At 36.2% G+C, this 25,629-nt stretch overlaps 1 protein-coding gene across 1 annotated transcript in view; it reads right to left on the bottom strand.

Annotated features, from left to right (window-relative positions):
- LOC129244186 (protein grainyhead-like) overlaps window positions 1-25,629 on the bottom strand; it is a 226,443-nt gene that overhangs the window by 20,458 nt on the left and 180,356 nt on the right. Inside the window, exon 11 of the mRNA XM_054881799.1 lies at window positions 17,528-17,626. Coding sequence (XP_054737774.1) covers window positions 17,528-17,626 — 99 coding nt within the window. The remainder of the gene's footprint in view (window positions 1-17,527; window positions 17,627-25,629) is intronic.

Below are 25,629 nucleotides of genomic sequence, written 5' to 3'. Positions count from 1 at the left end.
AATTAAAGTGAAGGAGAAAATGAAAGGTTTAAGTAGCCTTAAGATTGCGTGGAAAATAAATTAATCTGAAGATGTTGTTCGCAAATTGGCTTTTCCTACGGTTCATGCAGAAAAGATGGACCGAAAAAGCAGCTGATAAATAAAGCAATTCAAAGGAAAGTGCTTTCGAAATTATTAAAAAATTTAATTAGTATGAAAATTTAATTTTGGTATTTCGGTATATATTTACTATAATTGTAAAAAATAGCTTTTCCTATGGTTAATGCAGAAAAGGTGGACAGCAAAAGATGGTAAAATCTGACAAACAGAGCAATTCGGGGAAGAACGTTGACAACAACCCAAATTATTAGACAACTTTATTATCAAATTAATAACCTTTTTGCAGATTTTTTTCGATCTGTTTATGTTTGCCAATCCGACACCGGAATGGAAGATAACAGCTCACGAATAAATGAAAGTTTTCAGCTCTCATCTAATGATGTACTCAGGTGCCTATCGGTCTTGGCAAATGACCCAACTCCTGGAGAAGATGGCTTCCCTCCTATATTATTAAAAAACTGTGCTACATCGTTAGCAAAACCATTAATAATTATCTTCAATAAATCACTAGCTTCTGGTGAGTTTTTACAAAATTGGAAAAAATCATTTATCATACCGATACATAAGTCTGGAAGCAAGTCGCAAGTCCAAAATTATCGCCCTATAGCTTGCATACCTAAACTCTTTGAAAAGCTAGTTCCTGATTTGATTTTCTTTCAAATTTCAAATCTCATATCGCCTAATCAGCGCGGTTTTGTTAAGGGTAGATCTATTGTTACGAATTTAGGGTTATTTGCAAATTATGGTTTAAACCAATTTGAAACAGGCCAACAATGCGATGTCATATTCACCGATTTTTTAAAACAGATAGAATTCAATTCGTTCGTATAAATAACATAAAATCTGATGCCATCAAAGTTACCTCAGGCGTACCTCAAGGTAGCCATCCTGGGCCACTTTGTTCTTAATGTTTGTTAATGACATTCCAGACGTTTTCGAGACATCACGTTGTCTGGCAATAGCAAACCCTCGACAGGCAATAGCAAACCACCGAGTGTATTTTTGCCACGAAAGAGCTTGCCATAAAAAATATCGGACGTTCGGTGTCGGCTTAAACTGTAGGTTCCTCCGTTTGTGGAACAACATCAAGACGTACACCATGAATAGGAGGAGGCGTTCGGCAAAACACATAACAGAAGTGCCAATTATTTATTTTATTTATTTAATAATAAAATAAAAAATCCGCGTTATGATTCACAATTTTCACACAAAATAAAGCGATGTTGTTATCATATTAACACAAGTGACTGATGGTGTTAAAAAATTTAATTGGACTTTAGAGAAACTTGATACGACTTTAAAATAACACTGTTCAACCATAAGTATATATTTATTTTTCTACGCTTAATTTCCGTTCTTGGGCAAAAATAAAAATTAAAAATACAAAATTGAATTTTATAATTAACAAAGTCTAAGTGGAAAAATAGTTTTATGCTCGTAATGCAACCTTGGGTCTTGTGTAGTTGGACATCAACAAGTCCATTAACTATTAACCTACTTTAGAATAACAAAAAGGTCAGCAGAAGCTATTATAATGAACGAAATTCATTTGAATTGTTATATGTTACTTGGAAAGTGTTTTCCTTGAGAGGTAAATTTTCTCACTCAGTGACAAAGAGTTAATTCCTTTAAGATCTGGTTTCAACATTGGCTGCTAGATGAACCGCTTGGCGGTACTGCAGGCGCGATATGTAGAAAAATCGTATTTGTCGCCAGATGTGGTTCGCATTTCGATTAGATCTTTCTTACATGGACAGCTGTAAGTTGCTTGCATCACCAAAACCAATAAGCTATAAATTTGAGCTAAGTAGGGAAAATTGTCAAACATTGTGTTCAGAGAAATTTTGTAAAATCAGCATCATATTACTTTTCAAGTTTTTCCTACTGCAATCCGAAACGTATTATGAATATTGTAAACCAGGAGCATCAGCCAATACAAACATATGTATATATAATTGTAGTGTATAAAAACGGCTAGCAAGGCAAATGCTCTCACTAAAGCCATAGGTGTACTACCTCATTTACAGCAACACCAAGCAACCACAAATCCGCAAACTGCAAACTGCAAACTGCAGCCATCAACCAACACCTTAACTGGTCTAGTCCATTTTTGGCAAATGGGCTGTGCGTGACATTCGCAGATATTAAATGGAAAATTTGTTGAGTGAATTTACGCGCCATCGACAGACAACTAAATGTGATGAATAAAACAACAATAACAACCAAACGCAAAAGCATCAGGAACATCATCTCCACTGTACTAACAACAGCACAGAGTGCAACAATTGCTAATAGCTTAAAGCGACAGCGTTGGGCCATTTTCATAAAACAGTTAAGTATATTGGCCATCAACCAATCGATATGAACAAAATCGGCTGAAAGTAGAGGCGAAATAAAGTGATTGCCGCATAATAGCATAGCTGGTGTATGAGCCGAGGTATTTCTGGCTGGTTTTTATCTACATACTAGCAGTTGGCAATGTTGGCTAGAGGCTGGCAAATTTGATTGAGAGTAGCAAAGTGCACTACGCTGGCCGTCTAGAAGAGACTGCGGAGGCAGTGATGGTTGATTGTTGGCAAGCTGGTAGTGCATGGAAATTGAGTTGCATATCGGGCGATTGAACAACACAAATGACAGCTGAGACGTCAGTGACAATAACAACAACAAAGAACATTATAATAGCGTTTTGTTTTAGTGAATTGGCAGCCAACGGATATTGGTTGGATAAAACTGAAGGAAGAATAAGACACAGGAGCAGAGTAAGATGACGAACACGAGGTAGGAAGAAACAGAAAAGTGCTGATAGTGACAGGCCTCACAACAGTAACAGCGATAACAGCAACAACACAGGTGTGCGCTCTCAAGCCAAGCTAACTAATAAATATGCAACATTATTGATGCTGTTGTCGTTCAATTGATGGTGGCGGCATTTAAATATTTAATTGCGCTAGTAGAATACTGAGAGGCGTCACTGGCAGCGATGCTTATATATTTTCACAAACGAACTTAAAATCATAGTATGTATGTATTCACATATATACAAACATTCGCGTATATGCAAGCGCACATATGCACATTTGTAACTGTAGCTGGAAGTGACGCTTCAGCGGAATTAATGACAATTTCATTTTAATCTTTCTCCACATTGTTTGTGCCTTTTTTTACACTTACTTTACTTTTCAGTATTTTTGTTGTACTTAGTTATTTTTTCCGCTAATTTTATCGAATATATTTTTCTTTCTACAGCAAATCTCAATAATGGCGGGTTTGCGCGCCAGGCTTGGCTTATAGTTTTACATAAAATCTCATATGCTTGTACCTACTTGTATGTACATATGTATGTGTTGGATGTGCAAGTATGCCTGCACGTGTCGCAAGCGCCTGCATCAACTGCGGCGCAATGAAAAGGCAGGCGCAACTGTTTGTTTACACGCTTGATTGCCTTTATTCAACCAATCACACGCGCACACACACATATATGTATATGTGTTCATGTGCATATATAGTAATTGTATTTGCACATGATTGTATGCCTTTGCCTGTTGTAATTAACAATCAATCACAATTTTTAATTTCTCAACTATAGTTTTTAAATTGTGCGTCTGTGGCATTTTGCTGCCATAAATGTGCAGCCGTAAATGTTTGTGCATGTGTAATGTGTAGTATTAAATTTAGTGAGAAAAATCACTAAGTGGATAGCTAACTGCGCATTGGGCAGTTGAGATGCGCAAACAAGTTTGACGCTAAAGTCTTTCGTTTGACATTTGGCAGTGGCGCTATGCGTCGCTAGGTATTTTACTCCAATACGAGTATTGAACATTTATTATGGATAACCATATATTGCCATTTTTACTTTTAATTAAGTGCCACGCCTGCAACGGGAAGAGGCGTTGGATAATGAGTTGAGTAATCAAGAGAAGGTTTATGTTTTTATATAATTAGTTAACTATTCAGAGGAATAACGGAATTTTTACATTTTTAATTCAATCACGAAGATATGTATGCATATTCATATTTTTAAATTTAAATTACATTGTTATAAATTTCGTTATTTATTTAGAAATTGGAAGCGAATCGCAGTCGGTGGTACTCAGAAGAGGGTACGTAGAGTTTATATGTATGTATGTCAGACCATTTTTTTTTTAAATCGATTGCGATAAATTTCGGCATAGTTATTGTTGCAGATGCGTCAGCGATGATTTATAAGTTTGATATTTGTAAAAACTGAATTTTCGATCAAAATTGTTTCATATTTAAAATACTTATATAAGAGTATAATTCTTATAAAAAAATAAATATTAATATAAAAAAATATCCCCCATGTGGCGCTAAAATCTAGATACTTATAAAAATCGTAATTACCATCCGATTTGGTTTAGTATCCTATTGGAAGATGGGCCAAGTGAAAACCGTTTGAGGGCAGAACTTTTTCCCCAAAAAAAAATTTCATTACACATTTTTCTAAAATTCGTTTTGTGCCAATTATAAAATAATGGTGATATTTTCTCCGTGAAGTTTTATTTGAGATCAAATGGGTTAAGTTAAATTTTGCACAATGCTGCTAAATATGTACGTGCCCAGGCTACACAAATTTCTGCGAAGAATGAATATGATCATTATTATTGGGCCACAATGCACTGCGACCTCTGATGTCGCAAGTCTTTAATTGGAGACCTCTGATATGTTGCGAGTATCTTATCAGGCGTTTTGCTAGACATCACCAATGCATTTAGGGTCACACCATCTGAGAGTGCGAGTTTTCGTCTTGCGAGAGCTGCAGCTTCGCAGAGAATGCGCTCTGAAGATTCATCATCCCGTTCGTGAAAACGCCAAACGCTTGTTTCTACTATTTCGAGTTTGCTGAAATCATAACGAAGACTACAATGTCATTTGAAGTAGCCCGTGAGAGTTTGCAAGCCCACTCTATCAAGGTTCAGGAGCCCAATTGATACTTTTTTGGAGGTAAGGATGAACTGTTTATCCTGCCTCTGTTCCTAACCCTCGATCCAGTGCCGTGCGAATTCTTTTCAATTGACGTTATTGAAGTGACAGAACATTGTTTATTTGTCTGTTCGCAGTTCGAAACCGAAAGCGATGACCTGAGCAATAAGATGAAAGTTAGCAATCTGGTGCACATTACGCTTGAGTTAAAAGACAAATTGTCCGCTGTTTGTAATTGTGCCATTTCTGCGTAAAAAAACAAAAAACAAAAAAAAACAAAAAAAAAACCAACAAAGGTTTGGCTTCTTTGCTGTGCGGGGTATAACCTCATTTTGAAAAATATATTGTAGTAAAAGATAGGTTGCATAGCACACTTGGCACAGCTGGTTGAAGCATAATGAGGGACTAATCTATTTATTTTCTATTTATTTTTAATATTTGTTTTTATGAAAATATATCTTTTTCTCCTACTAAGATCACAAAAATTAAAGTTTTAAAGCTTTTGTAAATTAAAAAAATTCAAATGTTCATCAAAATTTCAATTTGGAAACAGAATTTCTAGAAAACTTTGAGATACCTAAAGATGAAGTTTCAAGTGGGTCAAAAATCGCGTTGATTTTTTAGCATTTTTCTCTTCGTCATAAAATCATTTCGGGCATTCGCTAAATGAAAGAAATGCTTAACACTTTTGTTTGTTGTCAAAAATTTTGTGAAAGCTGGTCAATAAGTCTTAACTAGTTATTTAACGCCGTGCACTTCGTTTTTCGAATATTTAAAGGGCTTGCTGGATAACAAAGGCATTCGCTGCTTGAATAGATTTTTCGGCGAATGAGTCCAGAATGAAAATACAAGAAAACTGAAAGCGTAGAATTTTATTTCTTCACTTTGAAGCACAAAAAAGTTAGAATTTTATAAATTAATTAAGAGAAATTATTTCTCAGCACAATAATGAAGTACTGTGTGGCTTGGTATAAAATAATAGAAACAGTTTGTGTTGTTTCTTTTGTGTGTTGTGTTGTTGATTTGAGTTGAAAAGGCAACTTCAAAAAGCATGAGAATCCTCAGGTGAATGGATGAAACTTGAAGTTAATGCCATGGTAATATAAGTAAGACTGATTGCAAGTTTGCGTGCAACAAAGGAATATTTGTTAGGTAAAAGTATAAGGAAAGCTGAGGGAGTTCGATCAGCACAGCTTGACTAGAATGTCAATATACGAGTATGTATGTGTGCGAAAAACACTATGTGGTGTAGATAAAAAAAGCAAATAAGAGAAACAGTGGGACAGAGAGATTGCACAAAAAAGGTCGCCTCAATTGCAATACATTTAACTCAAAGTATATGTTGCAGATGCCCAAAAACTCAAAGAGGAACACTTAACAATTTGCAACTTGACGGCATGACCTTTCACCTGTTCATGTAAACTTGTTGCAACAGTGGTGGCACGCATTCTAACACATACAACAGCAACATTTGTAGCTACAGGCCAATTACAGCTGAACAATTAAGCGTGCGACAACAACAATTACGCCCAAGCCGAAGCATAAAAGGGGTTTGTCACATCGCACAACAATGCTCGCCACACAGACGCGCCCGGCCAGCATTTTACAATTAAGAATGTAAATGCAAAAGCGCTTTACACTTGCAACACGATACAACATGCATTCGAACATACACACTTAAATGTGGCATGTTGTAATAATTGCCACTTGCGTTGCTGGTGGTAGCCAAACTTGGCATAGGATAGCGGCGATACGGATGCTGAATCCTTGTTGCTTGTTGCTTGCTGTTTGCATGTAATTATCAGCTGTGGCACATCAGCCTCACGGCTTACACAGTGCAACACAAATTGCATAGCATCAGCGGAGGTGCAGCTAAATAAAAATAAAAGGCTAATAAAAAAAAACTTGAGCACCGTACACACACCTGTATGCATGTATGTATGCATGTAAAGAGAGAGAGCAGCGCGCGTATGCAAAAGAATGCCAGAATGCACCAAATACCGCTAGGTCGCGGCCACGCCACGGAGGCGTCAGGAGCGCGCCCGCTCAGCGCAATAAATTAGAATTTCATAAAATTTATTGCTGCCACACGGTTGCCGCGGCGGCTGCTGTTGCTGTCTCAATGATTTTCACATTCTTATTATTAATTTTTTCCACCGCGCGATTGCTGTGTTGCAGTGGTTAGTTGCTTTCATTGATTTGCCATAGCATATGAAAATTTCTCTGCACCGGTGGCGGCCCGAAAGCACAAAAAAACCAACAACAAAAAAAAAAAGAAAAAACAAAGAAACATCTGTTATTGCGCTGTTGCATTTTGTCATTAAATATTTTAAACGCTACGGTTGTTATGTTGTTGTAATTTTGTTATTTCCTCAACTTTGTGCTTTTCTTGCCGTTGTTGGTGTTGTTTGATGCGCCATTATGATAGCGATTGTTAGCTTTGGACATGCATAGTAATAGACACATGTGATGGCTGCCATCTTTTCGGTCGTCGCCTGCCAGCGTTGTACGTACAGTGGGTCAGTGACAGTGCAGTGGGTGGTCAAATAAGGCTTCAAATTTATAAATAATTGACGTTTCTAAAGAAAATAGTGTCGTTGATTATGTTGCCGACCACGTGCTTCCGTTTCTAAGTAATTTTCTACAGACACAGTGTTGCCACGGGTGCTTTCAATTGTGTAGGATAGCAGTGGCGAGCATAACTGAAAGGCATGCCGATTTTTGGAATATTTTATTTACAATATTTTTCGAGTAGTTTGATTTGTTTTAATATTATGCATTCTTTAAACAAAACCACATAAATTTAACTTTTACATTTCAAACAAAATTCAGAAAAAATCTACAATTTTTTATCTAAATTTTGAACTTTTCAATATGAATATTTAGAAAAATTTAGTGTGTAGTTCTCTTTGGTATAATGAAGTAAAAGCTTTAAGCGGCGTTGATTTAAAAAAAATGACGGCTCTTGTGGATTTTTTCAATATCATAAATGCAATTTATAAAAACGAGTTGAGTCTTCTTAATTGTTTTTTTTCCTTTTTTCGCAATGGTTTTGCGCGCTTTCCTCGACAAGAAAATCAGTTTTTAATGGAATGAAGTGCAAAAATGCTTTGGAGAAAAAGAGAAAGTGAAGAAAATTGTTGTGGAGAATCGTCGAATCACAATTAGAGAAGCTGCTGAGGATGTCGGCATATCGGTTGGCTCATACAAAGCAATATTTTCGGAAATTTTGAGCATGAAGCGTGTGGCAGAGAAGTTTGTTCCAAAATTGCTGAATTTTGACCGAAAACTGCGATGTGGTCAGCATCACGCAGGAATTGTTGAATGATGTTAACGATGATCCCGATTTGCTTAAAAAGGTCATAACTGGTGACGAGTTATGGGTATATGGTTATGATATCGAAACCAAAGCCCATTTGCCACAAGGCAAGAGTCCAGGGAAGAGTCCAGTCCAAAAAAAGCACTCCAAGTTCGATTAAATGTCAAGGTTTGGCTCACTGCTTTCTTCGATTATCATGACGTAGTGCATCAGAAGTTCTTACCACAAGGTCGAGCGGTAAATAAGGAGTATTACGTTGAAGTTATGCGGTGTTTGTGTGAAGTAGCACGAAAAAGCGCACGGAATTGTGGAAAAAAAATTAATGGGTTTTGCATCATGATAATGCACCTGATTGGAAGAGATTACTTGGCCAAAAACAGAAGAGATAAAAATCGAATCGCTGAGAAAGCTCAAGGATATACCAAAAGAATGAAAATCTACTTGCAACATAGTTTGGATTCCTCATTATTTTTTCCACAGCATTAGTTTTATAAAAATTCATACTTTCTCAAATCGATGCCTTACGATTTCCACTTCTTAGCCAACTGTGCTATTCATCATTAGCTACGTTTTCATTCTTAGCAGCTATTTGAGTTAGTGCGCGTTCGTTTGCCTCCTGCTGGCGGCTAGCGTATGTATATGCACCAGGAATCAACTTAAAAATATAAACAACCAACTAAACGTTGGTTTTTCAATCACCTATAAGTATGCACATATGTAAAAATGTGTTTATGTGCATTTGTTGTGTTGATGCATACATCCATTTATTCATCCAAGTAAAGGCCTGTCTACCCATTCCATTGTCCGTCCGATTATTCGTCCGTCAGTCTGCCATTCATTCAATTGCTGGCAACATGTCAATTTCGCATTAGAGTTATCACAACAGATGCTGCAACAACTATAAGAATCTTAGCACACACACGCGCGCGCATACATAGTGCAGCATTAGCAAACGCAGCGGGTGTGTTGAGCAACGGCAAACAACCAACATTCGGTTCGGGGCCAGATGTGCACAGCTGCGCGACGCGGCTACAGCTTCCTAGTACTTGTATAGCGATTAAGCGGCATAAGCAGGAATTGTTGTTGGTGTGTTAGCAAAATGCACAACACGTTAATAGGCATGTTGCATGCACCAAACAATGCAAAAAATAACAAAGCAACAAACAACAATCAAATTGCCGCAACAACATTTTGTACGCGCTGTGGCTGTGTTGCATGCAGATTTCAATTCGATTTTGATGCGCTCCATTGGCGGTGCTCAGCAACGGCAGTGCAACTGGCGTGTAACTGTTCAGCCAACACACAAAGTGTTGCATGTAAAGCGCGTGAAGTAGATAAACACAAACACATACGTACTTGAATAAGTGCATTGTCGAGCGCGAGGCTTAACGGTGGTTATACTTTGTCAATATCGATGGGAGCAGCGGTGGCTGAGGCGTTGGTGGTGGCAATGGCAGCAGCGTCATTTCGACGCAAATTAGATAGCAATGCTGATGATATTAGCTGCGAAAGGAATCGCTAATAAAGCGGTAAATACGACGATAAGCGTGAAACGACGCGCAGACTATGCCGCGTAACGCGAACATTCGATGCGGCAAATTTTTCGATAGATTAAGGGAAAATCGATCATATGCGCGCACTCTTAAGTTTGGGTGTGAGGTTCAAAGGAAGTTGCTTTCGTGCTAAGCAGGCGGATATGCTATTGAGTCGGCACTTGTGCGCCACCTCTAATATATGCGTTCCACAAGTGATGGATTGCGCGCGGCTCGGCGATGCAGTACGCGCAAGCCGTGCGGCATAAATTCTCTTAAGTAGCGCATACGCCGTTATGGCGCTGCTTTGCTGTCTGTTTCTTATTTTTTTGTTTTTTTTTTTGCTTGCATGTTCAGTGCTATTATTTTTGCTCTTGTTACCGATACTGATATCTGCGTTGTGATATCGATTGTGAAATTAGCCGCTATGCGCCGTGCCTAGTTGAGTGTTGGCGACTGTCAGGGTCACTTCACTGATCGGGTTTCTGGCGGCGCGCTCGTGGGGTAGCATTTGTGTGAAGTAGCAGAAGTGCCGAAATTTATTGCTGACACAAGTGGAATTGATGTTGGATAGTGCGCCGCATAGATCAGATGACTAACATATATTAAGTCGAAAGCTCGTATGTTGTGCGGCGCACATGCAACGCCTAACATTTGGCGGCACACACTTGGTGCTGCGTGGTAGCGTGTAAATTCTACGCGACTGGTGATTGTGAGGCCGCGCATAGAATTTTGTGAGAAGTGGAAGAAGATAACAAATACATAGTATGATTTTTGCAAATAAAATAAATTTGGCTAAGAAACTGAAAGGGTAAAGAAGTTGCGTAGGAAATACATTTAGAATTCATGTTTAATATTAAATGTATTTCCTGCATAGTTCATACAAATAATTATTTTTAAGTTCATAAAAAATTTTCTACAGGGGGATTTTTGGAATCGCTGCTTACGAAACCAATATCAATTTTTCAAAAATCAAAGTAGCGGTTTCAATATGGCAGACGCAAGAACAAAAAGTGGAGCTAAAGTCATCAAACTGAACACTGGAATTTTGAAAAACTGAATCGTGTTCAGCACGCAGAAATACATCGGAAACCAGTCCTATATGGGAAAAAGCAAGTTGGTACACTTTCTAGTAGTCTTCCTCTCGCCCACCTGAATCTAACTTAGCTTTGTCTTTGGGGAAATAAATCTCATGATACACTGCGTATTCCCGTTTTTTACTTGCTCTGATAAATCCTTATGGATGAGCGCATCAGCATGTAGTCGCAAAAAAAAAATATTTGAAGTTTGCTTGGGAATTACAATAGAAACCACAATTATATAATAAAAATCAATTGATGATAAACTAGCAAAAGATAAAAAATATATGCGTTGCCACCCTGGTTTTCCAATGCTCTTACATTACAGCACACACAAGTGTTAATATGTATGCCCACATATACGCTTGTATGTATCATTTCATATGCTTCAGCAAGCTTTTTGGTGTACATTCATAGGGCAAGTGCTGCATTGCGGTGCTGAAAATCCAGATCCCTTGCACGACCTTTACCACTTGCAATCAATAGGGTGCGATTGCGCGCTCCAAAGCGCTCAATTATGGTTTGAACACCGGCAATTGCCATTCATGTGCTGATACACAAACACAAGCACACACACTCATATATGCATGTTTATGCTTAGCATGAAAGTGGCTGTATGCATAATTGATAGCACGATAAGCGCCCAATTACAGGGCGTAACCGCGGCATACTGTGGTGCAATCAGAACAACAACAACGATAATAATGACAACAACAACAACAAGAAATAAATAAGGATACCTTTGTAGCTGCATACTTTGGTAATAATAATATGCTGCAAGTAGCAATAAAAGCTGGTGCAGTCGCGAACAAAAGGGAGAAAACAAAAGGGCAAAAAGAGGAGGACAGGGTAATAAGTGAAAAAATACCAAAAACTTCCGTACACAAAAATGTGCCGAAATGCGCTTTGATATTCGGCTACAATGTTAAAATAATGAGCCAAATTTTTGTTGCTGCTCTAAAATATTAAAAATAAAGAGTAAAAACCACGATGCTGCGGACACAAATGAAGGAACGTGGCCAGGTTGTAGGCAGAGGCAGTCAAAATCACACCAAACAACTATTACAATAATAAAGCCGAGTTAAACAGCAGTAATACAAGCAATAAAGCGCGTTATAAATACAACAACGTTCCCTGGTTCGAAAAAAACAAAAACAAAAACAAGAAAACAGGCTTAAAGCGCAGCATACAAATGGTTTCAATGCAAATGAGTTCAGGCAATGAGACAAAAGTAAGGAAACGGAAAACAACTGCACCTCGAAATGTTAAAAATTTCACGGTGAGGCGCAAAAAATAGAGGGTGACCTAATAGGTAGCTTCTCTTTGAAAATGGTACACGATATTTTTGTATTTCATATTTTATATTTTATATTGGTTGGTTGGTTTAAGGGTGACCCCGCATCGGAGTGCCACATAGACCGCAAGTTGGGTCCGTTGTGTTGCCCTAGAGCTCATTATTTTAAATGATTTCCCCACCTAACCGAGATTTTTATTGTAGATTTTGGTCAAAGATATTAATTCGTTTCTAGAATTTGATGAGAGATTCGACTTTCAGGTCCGAGAGTACTGAAAGATTGTCAATTGTTGGAGAGCCTAGAAGAGCGAGTCGACTTCTGGCTAGACCGGGACAACTGCAAAGCAAATGTCTGCTCGATACTTCCTCATCTTCGTCCTCGCAGTATCTGCACATGTCGTTTTGAGGAACCCCGAGCCGACGTGCGTGAGTGCCCAAAAGGCAGTGGCCGGTGATAAGAGATATTATATGCCTTAGTTCGTGTTTCGAAAGACTTATAAGGGTTTTTGTCTGTTTCAGATTGCAGGATGGCCAGATTTGTCTGGTCGTAACGCAAGTAGTTTCCACTCGCCACCTCCGATCAGCAATGCTGTGAAATTCTCGATCGATGAGCATTTTACATGTTGAGAGCGGAATGTGGATTGTGGGTAAGTTACTAACATTTGATTGCGCAGCTCCAGCTCTTGCGAGCTCATCAGCTTTGCAGTTACCTTCGAATCCACTGTGACCCGGTATCCAGATAACTTGGACAGAATTCTGAACACTTATCTCGTTAAGAGATAAGAGACAGGATCGAACCACATCTGAGTGGGTATAAGAGGAGCTGAGTGCCCGAACGGCCGCTTGACTGTCGGTGAAAAAGCGGATATCCTCTAGTGATATTCTATTTTCTAAGAGAGTTTTCGCAGCATACCAGATAGCGCATACTTCCGCTTGGAATACACTACAGTAGTCGGGTAATCTAAATGATAGATTGCTGTGAAGGGAATTGGAAAAGATTCCAAATCCCACTTTGCCGTCTTGTTTTGAACCATCTGTATATTTAATCAGAGAGCCATCGATTTCGGTAAGATTTGTCTTCCATTCTTCCCTAGTTGGGAGTGAACAGGAGAATAGCAAGGGTGGTGATAAAATATTTTATATTTAATATTTTACATTTTATATTTTATATTTTATATTTTATATTTTATATTTTATATTTTATATTTTATATTTTATATTTTATATTTTATATTTTATATTTTATATTTTATATTTTTTATTTTAAATTTTATATTTTATATTTTATATTTCGTATTTTATATTTCATATTTCAAATTTTAATTTTTTTTTATTTTTAATCTTCAATCGCTTCATTTCAATGAGCGTATCTCAAATCAAGTATATATATATATACATTTTTTCCAGTGTAAAATTAAAATTGCTAGTGACTATTGAAACATTGTCGAGTTCCAAAAACAAAAACATTAATAAGACTGTTTCTAAAAACAAGCAAAAAACAAAAACAAACGCGCCAAATGTCCAAAAAGCTTTATTACTCCAACATTGCTGTTATTTGGCTAGCCGCAACGGCAAATTAAAACAATAAAAATATTGACATAAAGTTTTCACATTTAGCGATCGAGCCGAAAAGTGAAGGGCCGACACACTTTGCTTACAAACAAGCAGGCAGGCAGGACATTTTTGAAGGACAGCCACAGTGAAACACATTACAAGTCAATAAAAAAGACTCAAAAAAAGTATGTAAAAGCAACAAAAATATAAGAGTAAAATAATTTTAAATGAATCAAAAGGTCTCACAACGTGCAACACAAACGTGTGTAGGAGCGTAGTGGCGTTGCAGGCAGCGATGCTTTTGAGACTCTGAATTGGGGGAAAACTCAGTTCCATTTGTGTGCTGGTATGGTATGTACAATAAGTAGATCCACATACTGTCGACTTGTGCAAATGTGTATACGGGCATAAGTGGGTACTGAACAAAAGCCGATAAGAGTTTTAAGGTCACACTTGTCGCTGTTATTAAATTTCGTTTTTGTTCTTTAGCGTTTTATTTTTTTGCCGATTTCGGTCATTCCGATGCTGTTCGATGTTTTTATTTATGTTTTGCAGCTTTGCTTCTACCAAATAAACGTGTTGTTGTTTTATTAACGTTTTAGTTGTTGTAAAATGTATTCATTTTCTTTTTGGTTTCGTTGTTGCTGACAATCAATGTCGACCCTTTTACAACATATTTCGGCTTTTTTGTTTGAAATTATATTTCGTGGGGACACTGATGGCTTTGCTGGATGATTGGATGCCCACGCATGCATGTAACTATGTGAAAATTTATACTTGTATGTGCATTTTTATATAATTTGGGAGAGAAATTCCTTTGAAGGGATTCGAAGCAAATTAGCATTTTGAAATAAAAATAAGATAGTAGGTTTCGAAAGTGTGCGTGTATGCATATCTGTAATACTTATAAAACTTTCATGGCAAGAAATGCATATCTTTTCCGAAGATAATGGGAAATGTGTGCGCCTTAAAAATGGTCACGGAACAAGAAGTATGTTGCTCATCACTGGCTGCTCCCACGACAGTCGGTTCTACGTTACCAGAAGGACCAGGATTCATATACCACCAAGAATTGTCACTCCAGAAGCATAATCCAAATTCTTATATTTATGGGGGATGCTTACGCTGTTACAACAATTACAAACATGTCACAACATGCTGGCCAACTGTAATAGCCGTAGATTTTATCATGGACAAAGCACGATTTCCCATTTAAAAATCCCGACAAATGCCTTTCTTCTGTGGCAGCCATCTAACATAACTAAAATGGATTGTGAATTCCAATGGAGCATATCGCATTAGGAAGTCAGCGTATGTTGCATCACGATACTCTATGATGCACTAATGACACAGCGAACAAGGTTCTACGTATTTGATAAAACTAAAAGTAGAAGAGACTTTACATCTTGATACGCCTCTCAGTAGCTGCTACATATGCGTGTGTTCTCATAATCACCTAAGCGTATCTTTAGGGCAAGAACTGGTCTATATGTCGGCCAGTTATTTTGGCGAGGTGGAGATTTGTTCTTTTTTTCGCATGTGACGCTAAAACAATGCAGTATAGGTGAAACTGAGACCTGAATAGGATTTTTGTAACATCTGAGCCGGTATATTCTACCTTATTCTGAGCAAGTTCGCGTCTTAAGCAAGCAAAGGCGAAGCTTCTATAACTCTTACAGTGCTACAAATACCTGACCTGTATTTCCATACATAAACTTTTTAAAAGATCAGAAATAAGTATGTATTATCTACACGTTCACTCATACGTATGTGGCGCTTATAACATACAAAAATGTAACTTTTTTCATTTGTTTTTTTTTTTTTACTTTTCGGCTCAAACGCTCTACACCTGCTTCTTTCGTTAAGCGCCCACTTGTTACGTGAGAGAAAAAAATCCCAAAAACCCCACGACAATCAAACGGGAAGGACAGGAGGCAATCTTTACACCAATATTGTATTTTTTCTTAACTATCATTATTTTGCTTTATCTGTAAATGAAGCGGACGAAATAAATCAGGTAGGCGAACATTCGATCGCACTGCAAAGGTAGGCTGTTGCACCGGCCAACACTCAACGGCCACGAGGCGGAACGAAATGCGCGCCAATGGATTGCTTTGCATTGATTGCCGTATTAATTTCACATAGCAGAACAACAACTACACCAATAACCATAACATTGATAATAAAGCAACAACAACAACAGCAGCACGAAAGGGTTTAACGGCAGCCGCAACGGCAACGACACCGCAATGTCGCAATGGATTCAATGACATTACGCGTCAGTGTGGCATGAATGGACACGGCAAGGTGGACCACATGAACGGACGGTTGGACGGATAAGGGGTAGGGGCAGGCGAGCGTGGTGCTCTACTTAAAGGCACATAAAAAATATATACATATATATAAGTATAATATTATATACACCTTTCGTGCATTTATTGAAATATATACTCATCTATACGATTTATTTATATGCAACCGAAAAAGGGCAGCAAAAGTGAAGGCGACACAGATTCCGCTGTCAAGTTGCAACAATAAGCAGCGCGCGCTCGTAATGCTTATGCAGTTATGCAATAGCCCGTTGCAACAGTTGTGTGGCCGTAACGAAACGCAAGACTTTGGCAACGAACTTTTATACGCAAAGGAAGTGACGTTGATATGTGTAGCTGTGTGGGTAGGCGGAGCCGAGCGCAAAAGTGAAACGGCGGGGCGCAATCGCATGCAGAGGAGTGTGAAGCAAAAGAAGACGAAATGAGGCACACTGATGTGTATGTAGAATAACGTGAAGTGCGTGTAGGAATTGCGGTTGGGGCAGTTGCATAGCTGTCACTAACCGCTTACGCAATAATATTTGCAACACATTTTTTTATGTCTTGATTTTTTCGTTTTTTCGTTTTCTTGATTTTTAATTTTTCTTGCATTGTGACAGACTTTTAGTTTTAATTGTATGACTGCGTGCAAGTGTGCTTGCCGAATGTCAATCAAATCAAAAGTCACAGCTACTCCCAGCCAAAGGCACTCGCTGCAACAGCGGCATACAGTTAGGTGCGACAGACGCGTGTCAGCCATACGGCTACTTGCCACGGACATTCACATTTGCGGCTGTCAAAATTTTTAATTAAAAACTTGTAAACACATATTACTGCATAGCGCGTTCGCGCACACAGCCACAGACGCGCTATAATCTTTACGGGGTAATTTTCTGCATTCATTTACACACTCATACATATGTATGTACGCATAGTGCGCATGCGAAATTGCATTTTTTAATCCTTTTGAGCGACGCTGATGATGAAATGACAGCCAAATCGGATGTATGAATATCTAGCTGTAAATATCTTTATGGACTTATATGCGACTGTGTGTGTAGCTGACGCGACGCACCCTTTATGCCATACCGTTGGCCAGCGCAGATGGTTGGATATGTGTGTGCGTATGCGTTGTGTTACCTGCCACTTGGCATTGATTGACGCCTACCGAAACTGTCACTGAGTGTCAAGCCCCAGTCACCAGTCACTGTCCGCTAGCATCTGAAGTTTTTTTGTTGTTGCTTCGTTTGCATGGAAGCTGTGATTAAATATTATGTATAATCCTGCTGATGCAGACATTAGCACTTGTTGCAAGCTGCATAATATTCTGCTGTGCTTTGGATGTGGTGGTGTTCGATACGAGGGCAATCAAGTAATAGAATTATAAGAACTGCACTTACCTTATCGCAGAAGACCTTAATTTGGCAGTAGCCTCGATGGAAGACTTGAGCATCACGCGGATCCTCGAATGTGTCGATTTGAATGTGTAGCGGCAGACCCTGCAATGATAGAGGAAAATAAAATAAATAACAGTTAAATTATATCGAAATTGTGAACACAGATTGTAAAATTATTTAAAATAGGAAAATCACATTCAAAAGCAAATAAAAAGAGTAAAATGAAAAAATAATAATAATATAAAGTATAATAAAAAAATTTAAATTAAAAAATTAAATAAGCTAACATAAAAGAAAATAATAAAACAAATTGAATAAAATAAACAAAATATGACATGAAATAAAATAAAACATCATTAAAAAAATAAAATTAATGTAACTAAATAAAAATCAGAAAGTAACATAAAAGTGATAAAAGGTAACAAAAACAAAAAATAAAAATAAAAAAGATATACTAAGGAAACAAGAAATGTTAATACAATGCAATTTATATAAAAAAGAGCCAAATAAGACGAGCCAAAATAAAAAATTTAATACCAAAAGGAAGATAAAATAAAAATTTTAATAACTAAATAAAGCTACATACACAAATTTATTCAATTTGAAAGTTATAAAAATTAGTTAGATAAAATTAAAAAAAACATAAATAAAACAAGATAACGCATAACAAAAAAACAATAAATGAGTAAAATAGCCTAAACTTAAATGAAACAAAATATAAAATTAAATATCTCAATTAAAATCTATTAAAAATTAAAACTAAATGAAAGTAAAATTAAATGGAAAATTAAGTACAATAACATAAAATGAACAAATTAAATTTTATATAAAACACAAAATAAAAAATAAAATAAGATATAAGATAAAATGAAAACAATTACGTAAATTGAGTTAACATGAAATAAAGTATACTAAAATAAAAAATTAAATTTAATATCAGTAAAAACATATAAATAAAAATAAGTTTAAAAAATAAATTCTACTATTAAAAAAAGGAATAAAATAAAATAAAACAAAGACAACACAATAAAAAAATTAAAATTTAATTATTATGAATTGAGTAAAAAAATTAAAAATTAAATATTATTAATTGAGTAAAAAAATTAAAATTTAAATATTATTGATTGAGTAAAATAATACAAATTAGAAGACTACTAAATAAAAATTAAGTACCTTAAGTAAATAGGTAAATTAAAACTGATTTACTGAATTAAAATAAAATTTAAGACTAAATAAAAATTACTTGCGTTACGACCAGACAAATCTGGCCATCCTACAATCTGAAACAGACAAAAAACCTTATAAGTCTTTCGAAACACGAACTAAGGCATATAATATCTCTTATCACCGCCACTGCCTTTTGGGCACTCACGCACGTCGGCTCGGGGTTCCTCAAAACGACCTGTGCAGATACTGCGAGGACGAAGATGAGGAAGTATCGAACAGACATTTGCTGTGCAGTTGTGTCGGTCTAGCCAGAAGTCGACTCGCTCTTCTAGGCTCTCCAACAATTGACAATCTTTCAGTACTCTCGAACCTCTCATCAAATTCTTGAAACGAATTAATATCTTTGACCAAAATCTACAATAAAAATCTCGGTTAGGTGGGGAAATCATATAGCATAATGAGCTCTAGGGCAACACAACGGACCCAACTTGCGGTCTATGTGGCACTCCGATGCGGGGTCACCCTTAAACCAACCAAATAAAAATTAAATACCTTAAGTAAATAAGTAAATTAACACTGATTTACTGAATTAAAATAAAATTTAAGAAAATAATATAGAATAAATTAATTAAATTAAATAAATTAAAATGATAAGAATAAAAAATAAAGAATAAAAAGACATAAAAAAGATAAAGACATAAAAATATAACACATCAAAATTAAGATAATATAAGATGAGAAAAAAATAAAAAATGAAACACTCCAAAATAAAATAAAAAATATTATAAAACATGAGTAAAAAAATATTAAAAATATTAGTAGAAATTAAAAAAGATACAAATTTTTTTTAAATTAAATAAAATATTTATCCAAAAAAAAAGTAATAAAAATAAAATAAAAGTAATATAAAATGGTTAAACGATAAGATAAAACATCAGGAAAAAACACAATTAAAAGTATAATAAAATAAAAATATAATAAAAGTATAATAAAATAAAAGTATAATAAAAAAAAAGTATAAAAAATAATTACAAACAAAAAAGAACAATATATGTTAAATTGAATAAACAAAAAATTAAATATGATATAATAAAAATAAAACGAGATAGTATAAAATAAAAATATAAAAAAACAATAGCACCAAATGAGTAAATGAATAGAAATTAAAATAAACTGAAATAAAAATTAAATAACTAAATAAAAATGAATCAATTTAATTAAAATAAAATTTAGTAATCAATGAAAGAATCTGAATTAGAATAAAATTAAGTAAAATAAAACAAAGTAACGAAATAAAATAAAATTAATTAAAATAACTTAATAAAAAAAAAACAATTAATAAGAAAATGTAAAAAAAATTTAAATGATACTTTTAGTGCACATCTAGACCATCACTATCATCCTTTTATATAAATGTAGGAGTTAGCAGCTGAAGCACTTACTGTAAATGATTTATTCTTCGTTATTTGATTAATTATTCAAAACGTTAAAGAAGGCAGATTTTAAATTGTTAGAAAAATATTTGTAATAAAGGCACATTCCACAACGCTGTGAAACTCTCTCATACCTGATTATTGTAAAACCGATTTGGAAATTTCCTGTTTTTATTCACCAAAAGCTTTTGAGCATTTAATTTGTTATTCAAATACTCAATTCCAAAGTAAATTCGACAGTCACACAAATATTTTTTATTCCTTCATATAAATTTACAGTTAGCTTTTATTGTACTGTGAAATTTCGTTTTCATTAAACTTATTAAAAATTAGGTCAAATTTTTTACATTCATAAGGAGTTCTGATTTAGTATTTATCAGACAACCAAGAATTGAAGCCAAATGGTTAAAGCTGTCGTTTGCATCGCATGTTTGCTGATTTGGCGTATTTAGATTTATTATTCAGATTTATTGCAAAAGTTTTCAAAATTTGGAGTGATGGAATGGACCATGTAACTCGTATCCGCGGAGGACATAAGCCGGATATTCTATTCAAAAAATAAATGCCACGAAATCATCTACCGGATTATAATAAAAAGAATATATTCCAACCATATTTCCGTTTTGTATCATCATTTTTAGTTCTCAAGATCTTGAAAAAACACCCGATATAAGAGGAAGAGATTTTCTTTTCATAAGCGGTAATGGATCATTTTCGTCTAGTGAACCCAGCGCATGTACGGACCCCCTTTGAAAAGATTAAAATTACGAATTGTAAAGTGTTAAGGGGGGAAGCTGGTCTAGAGCGCAAAAAATGGGCATATTTTATGAATTTATTTTGACTCAACAAAGGAATCAATCGAAAATCTGTGAAATAGGTTTAATAATATAGCTTTCATGGTACAAATACAAAATTTTTCGTCTGAATTAATTTCAAAATGGCCGCTGTCCAGCAGTTCTCCTAAGGCGCCTTTTTTTCTAGTGGGTCCATTGCCGAAGACGTAAACTCCTTAATTTTTGTCCTGGATCAAAAAATAAAATTTTTTTAGTTTCTATATAACAACAGAAAGAGACGTACGTAGGATTTTTTCGATATTTTGTTTTTTCGCGAAATGGTGCACGTTTGAACAAAAAGTTACAATTTTCACTATAAAGAACGACATAAAATTGTTGATTAAAAAAAAAACTATGTAATATAAATAAAAAATCCTACGTACGTCTCCGAAGAAAGGTATTTCGAATGTATTGTCAAAATTTCGTAAGAATCGGTAAAGATTTGTTCGAGTTATGTCTTCGGCCAGTTTAAAAAAAGTGATTTCGAGAAAAACGCGTTTAAAGTTGTAAATAGCGTTCGGGGCATACCTGCGAGGCACTGCCGTCGAATGAAAAATTTGGGCATTTAGACATTTTTGCTGGCATCCCTCATTTGGTATATTATTTCTAAGACCCTAAAGCACCTTTTAAGAAAAAAAAAAATTTTTCGATTTTTTCAAAATTCTAGACCAGCTTCCCCCCTTAACAGTTGACATTTCAGACACTGTTCAAAGCAGATAAAATCGAAACCATCTATATATATCTTGTTGAATGCGGGTTGTTTGTAATTTAATAATATGTTCTTGTTCAATTAAGCTACGGACCGACTGAAAAGTATCACATAAAATAAGAAATGAATATTCTAATATCCTGCCAATTAATATTTCGTGAAATAAATTAAATATATTTGATTCCAATTACAATACAGCTGCAATATATAAATAAGTACATCATCAGCACATATACACTTGTGTGAAAAATTGAAAAGCTCTAAAAACGCCGATCTGGTTATATAAAGCGTATCGCAAGGAATAGCAAAAAATCTAAAATGTAAAATTATGAATTTTTGAAAACTTGACTTTCAAATAAATCAAAATAGGTGAAAGGAAAAATGCTTTGGATTGCGGTCTTTCAAGTACATACTTATACATATGTATATATAGTTGTATGTGTATAATAAAACAAAAACTTTTTAAGGATCTCAGCATGCCCCTTGGACAAGGACAACACCCAATAAAGCGTCCCTTAGAGTATTTGAAAGAAAGATTCTGCGGAAGTTTTTGGACCTTTTTCATATGTGCGACGGCGAGTTTTTCTAGGCGATGGAACAATGAGCTGTATGAGCTTTACGACAACATAGACATAGTCTAGTGGCTTCGTTGGCTCGGCATACCGTTCGAATGGATACAAACGATCAGGCTCTGAAGCTTTTCGATGCGGTACCAGCTGGTGATAGCAGAGGAAGAGGAATACCTCCTCTGCATTTGCAATATCAGGTGGAGCATGACTCGGCTGTACTTGGTGTATCCTACTGGCACTGGTTAAACGGGAAGAAACGACTGGTTGTCGCGCCAATCAAGAAAAATATTTGTATAATATAATTGGTGCATATTTGTTGAGTGTGTGGCCAAGTGCCTCCTCCTATTTGTGGTGTGCGTCTTGATGCCTTTCTACAAGGAGCCTAGAGGAGATTTTTCATAACAGAAATACGCTCGGAGATTTGTTATTCCTTGCCGAGAGGCGACCGCTATTAAGAGACGCATCTTTTATGCCGGCAATGGGTCTCGAATGATAGTCACGCACAAGCACATTCGGCTGTAAATACTTGTAATTAAAATAACAGGAAATTACTTGAATAAAAATGTACTACTTTAAATGAAGCAAAGACTTGTTCGAAGCATGCACTAAGGGCATTCATTTCACTGTTTCGCTGTGGAGTGCAACCAGAGCTTTAAGAAACCAATATCAGTGGAGTAAATTTTTATTTAATGATTATTTACTACGTTTTATGAAAACACAAAACAGAAATGTAATGTTGCTGCACGTATATGCATATAGAGGCAAAGTGAGCTGTGCTTTTTGTATCATTGCATACATGCGTGATACGCATGTGTTTTTTCATGTTTTTATTGTTGTTATGGGCCTGCTTATGTTTAATGCTACATTTTTTATATTGATGGTATTGTAACTCTCTTCCTTGTTGCTTTTATTATTGTTGCACTGTTTGTCACCTGCGCCCTTATCACCGGAGCTTTTATTGCTTGTTGCTTTTTTATTGCAAAGAAATACAATAATTATAGAAACAAACCAAAAACAAAAAATTATAAATCTTTCATGGCTGTTGCCTGTTGTGTAGAGTGCCAAGCGCGCCCACTTGTTGCGAGTTTGTCGCTGAAGTCGAATTTTTTCACGCTATGCTTCTCAGTGGTTATTATTGCTGTTGTTCTTTGCGCCAATATTTTTTTAGCTATTTTCTTTTGTTTTGCATTTTTATCATTTAATTTAGATTTTTTTTTAAATTTTTCTGCTAGTTGTCATTATTAACAAGCCATGTTGTAGACTTCGCAGTTATAGTTGTTTGTCGTTTTTGCGGTTTAATTTCCATTAGCGACACCATTGTTGTTGTTGTTCTTTGACATATGCGTACTTCATTTTGAAGCCATTAATAATATTTCTTTGACATGCGAAATTGTTGTAGTTGTCATGGTTCGACATTGTAACAGCTGTACTGTGGTTGCTGTTGTTATTACTTTTGTTGTTGCTGTTGTTGTTATTGCCTTGCATTTGCACTCATTCTTGGTCAACTTGTCATTTACAAGTTGATTTCTGTTGGCTCTTATTGCCCCGTTCGTTCTTTATGTTTAATTCCTTTGCTGTTGTTGCTTTTGTTGCTTGTGTTGTTATTTAATAAAAAGTCGAATCTCTATCGTGCGCGTCCCTCGCGCCGACATGACAGATTGCATTTGTACGCCAAGCATGCAACAACACATGCAATCCATTGAAAGAATTATAGCCGTGCAACAGCCACAGCAAGATTAACAACAACAGCAGCAACAGCACGGCAAGTCAAGTGCCTAAAACAACAACTAAATAGCATTACATGCTTGTAAGCGTAACATGAAAGCATTTGCCACAACCTCACACCTTGCACCCGAGACTGGCAAGTGCAGCTCAGCTTGCAACAAAGCCAAAGCCAACGTGGCAAGTGTGGCAGGTTGCTTGATAATGGCAGCATTTATAGTAAAAACAAACAAATATAGCCATTGTTCAGCAACAAGTTAACTGCATGTTGCACGCATTGCCAGCGCTACACATCATGTGTTGCAAGTGTGGCAAGTGTTTGCCGCAAAATCAATATATTTATTTGTCTAGCTGTTGTAGCTGCTATTGACAGAAATGTAACGTGTCGCTTGCTTGTAACGCGTGCATTCGCATTGTCATTGGTGATAATATTGTGGATGTTGCTGTTATTGCTGTGTTTTTGTTTTTCTTTTTATTTGCATTGTTATTGTTATTTGCTTTGTTTTGCTCGCATAACGCATGTACATGCCACAAATCGTTTGCGCCGCAACCAAACGGGCGACAGCGCGAAAAAGAGATCTGCAACGGTTTCATTTTTAGAAATGGTGCAGTAAAATGATGATGCATGCAACATGCAGGATGTGTAACAACAGTAACAATAGCAATAACAAGCATTGTTGCACGCACAAAAATCGAGCAATAAAAACAAGTCGTCGCGCAATGAGAAATATGTAGGCAACGCGCTGCAGCACACAAGCAGCATGCAACAGCAACAACAACAGTAAAAGCAAAATCAATAGCCATACAACAATAAGAGCAACTTTAAATTGAACAGCGGTTTTCTATGTATACTGCCGGCGTGTCATGTTGTTGTTGTTGTTGTGGTTTTCCTTTTGCAGCACTGGCGGCCAGAGTGTCTGGCGCGCCGGATCAGCCAGTGCAGCAATGCCTCGGTGAGCTAGTCAGCCCGTCGGCCTCCAGCCGCCTTTGAGCTTAGCAAGTTAGACCGTGTGACCGCCAATCAGACCGCTTTTTCTGCACACTCTAAAGTGCATACATATTGGTTTTTATTGTTGGGCGCACCGCTGTGTGGCGATGCGTGTGCGTTTGTCGCAGACAGCGGAAATTGATTCGTACATTTCATTTTTGTTGTCAGCAATTTGTGTGTATGCGTGTGTGTGTATCGTCTGCGACATGGCGATTAATTGCCGCGCAACACGCACTGCCACACTGCTGGCATTGTTTTTAGATGCCTTTTACCAGTAGCCAATGACTATTTGCCGTTAACTATAGACCGTTTGCAGCAATGGCATTCCGATTTAGTTTTTCATCTGCACCAATGCTGCAACCATTTCAAGTTCGATATAGGCTGTTTTTTTCATTTATTTTTTTGAAACGCTTAATGCTAAAAATGTGTCTGGCTGAGGTGTTGGCGTCTGCGCATGCGCACAAACTTTCTACGCATCTCTATGCGTGAGCGCGACTTTCCCCCAACGCAAATGATATATAATAAATTATGTATAGTTTCCATGTTTCGCTTTTTGTAGGCGACAATTTACGATCAGCACGAAAACAGCACCTGCTGAGTTTCTTAGAATACTAAATATGTATGTATGTTTTTCTAACTATCCGCTTCATTCATTTATTCAAATTGCAAATTATTTCAGTTTTA

The sequence above is a fragment of the Anastrepha obliqua genome, chromosome 4 (genome assembly GCF_027943255.1).
Source record: "Anastrepha obliqua isolate idAnaObli1 chromosome 4, idAnaObli1_1.0, whole genome shotgun sequence".
NCBI classification, from domain to species: domain Eukaryota; kingdom Metazoa; phylum Arthropoda; class Insecta; order Diptera; family Tephritidae; genus Anastrepha; species Anastrepha obliqua.
This window is presented reverse-complemented; position numbering and strand designations above follow the sequence as displayed.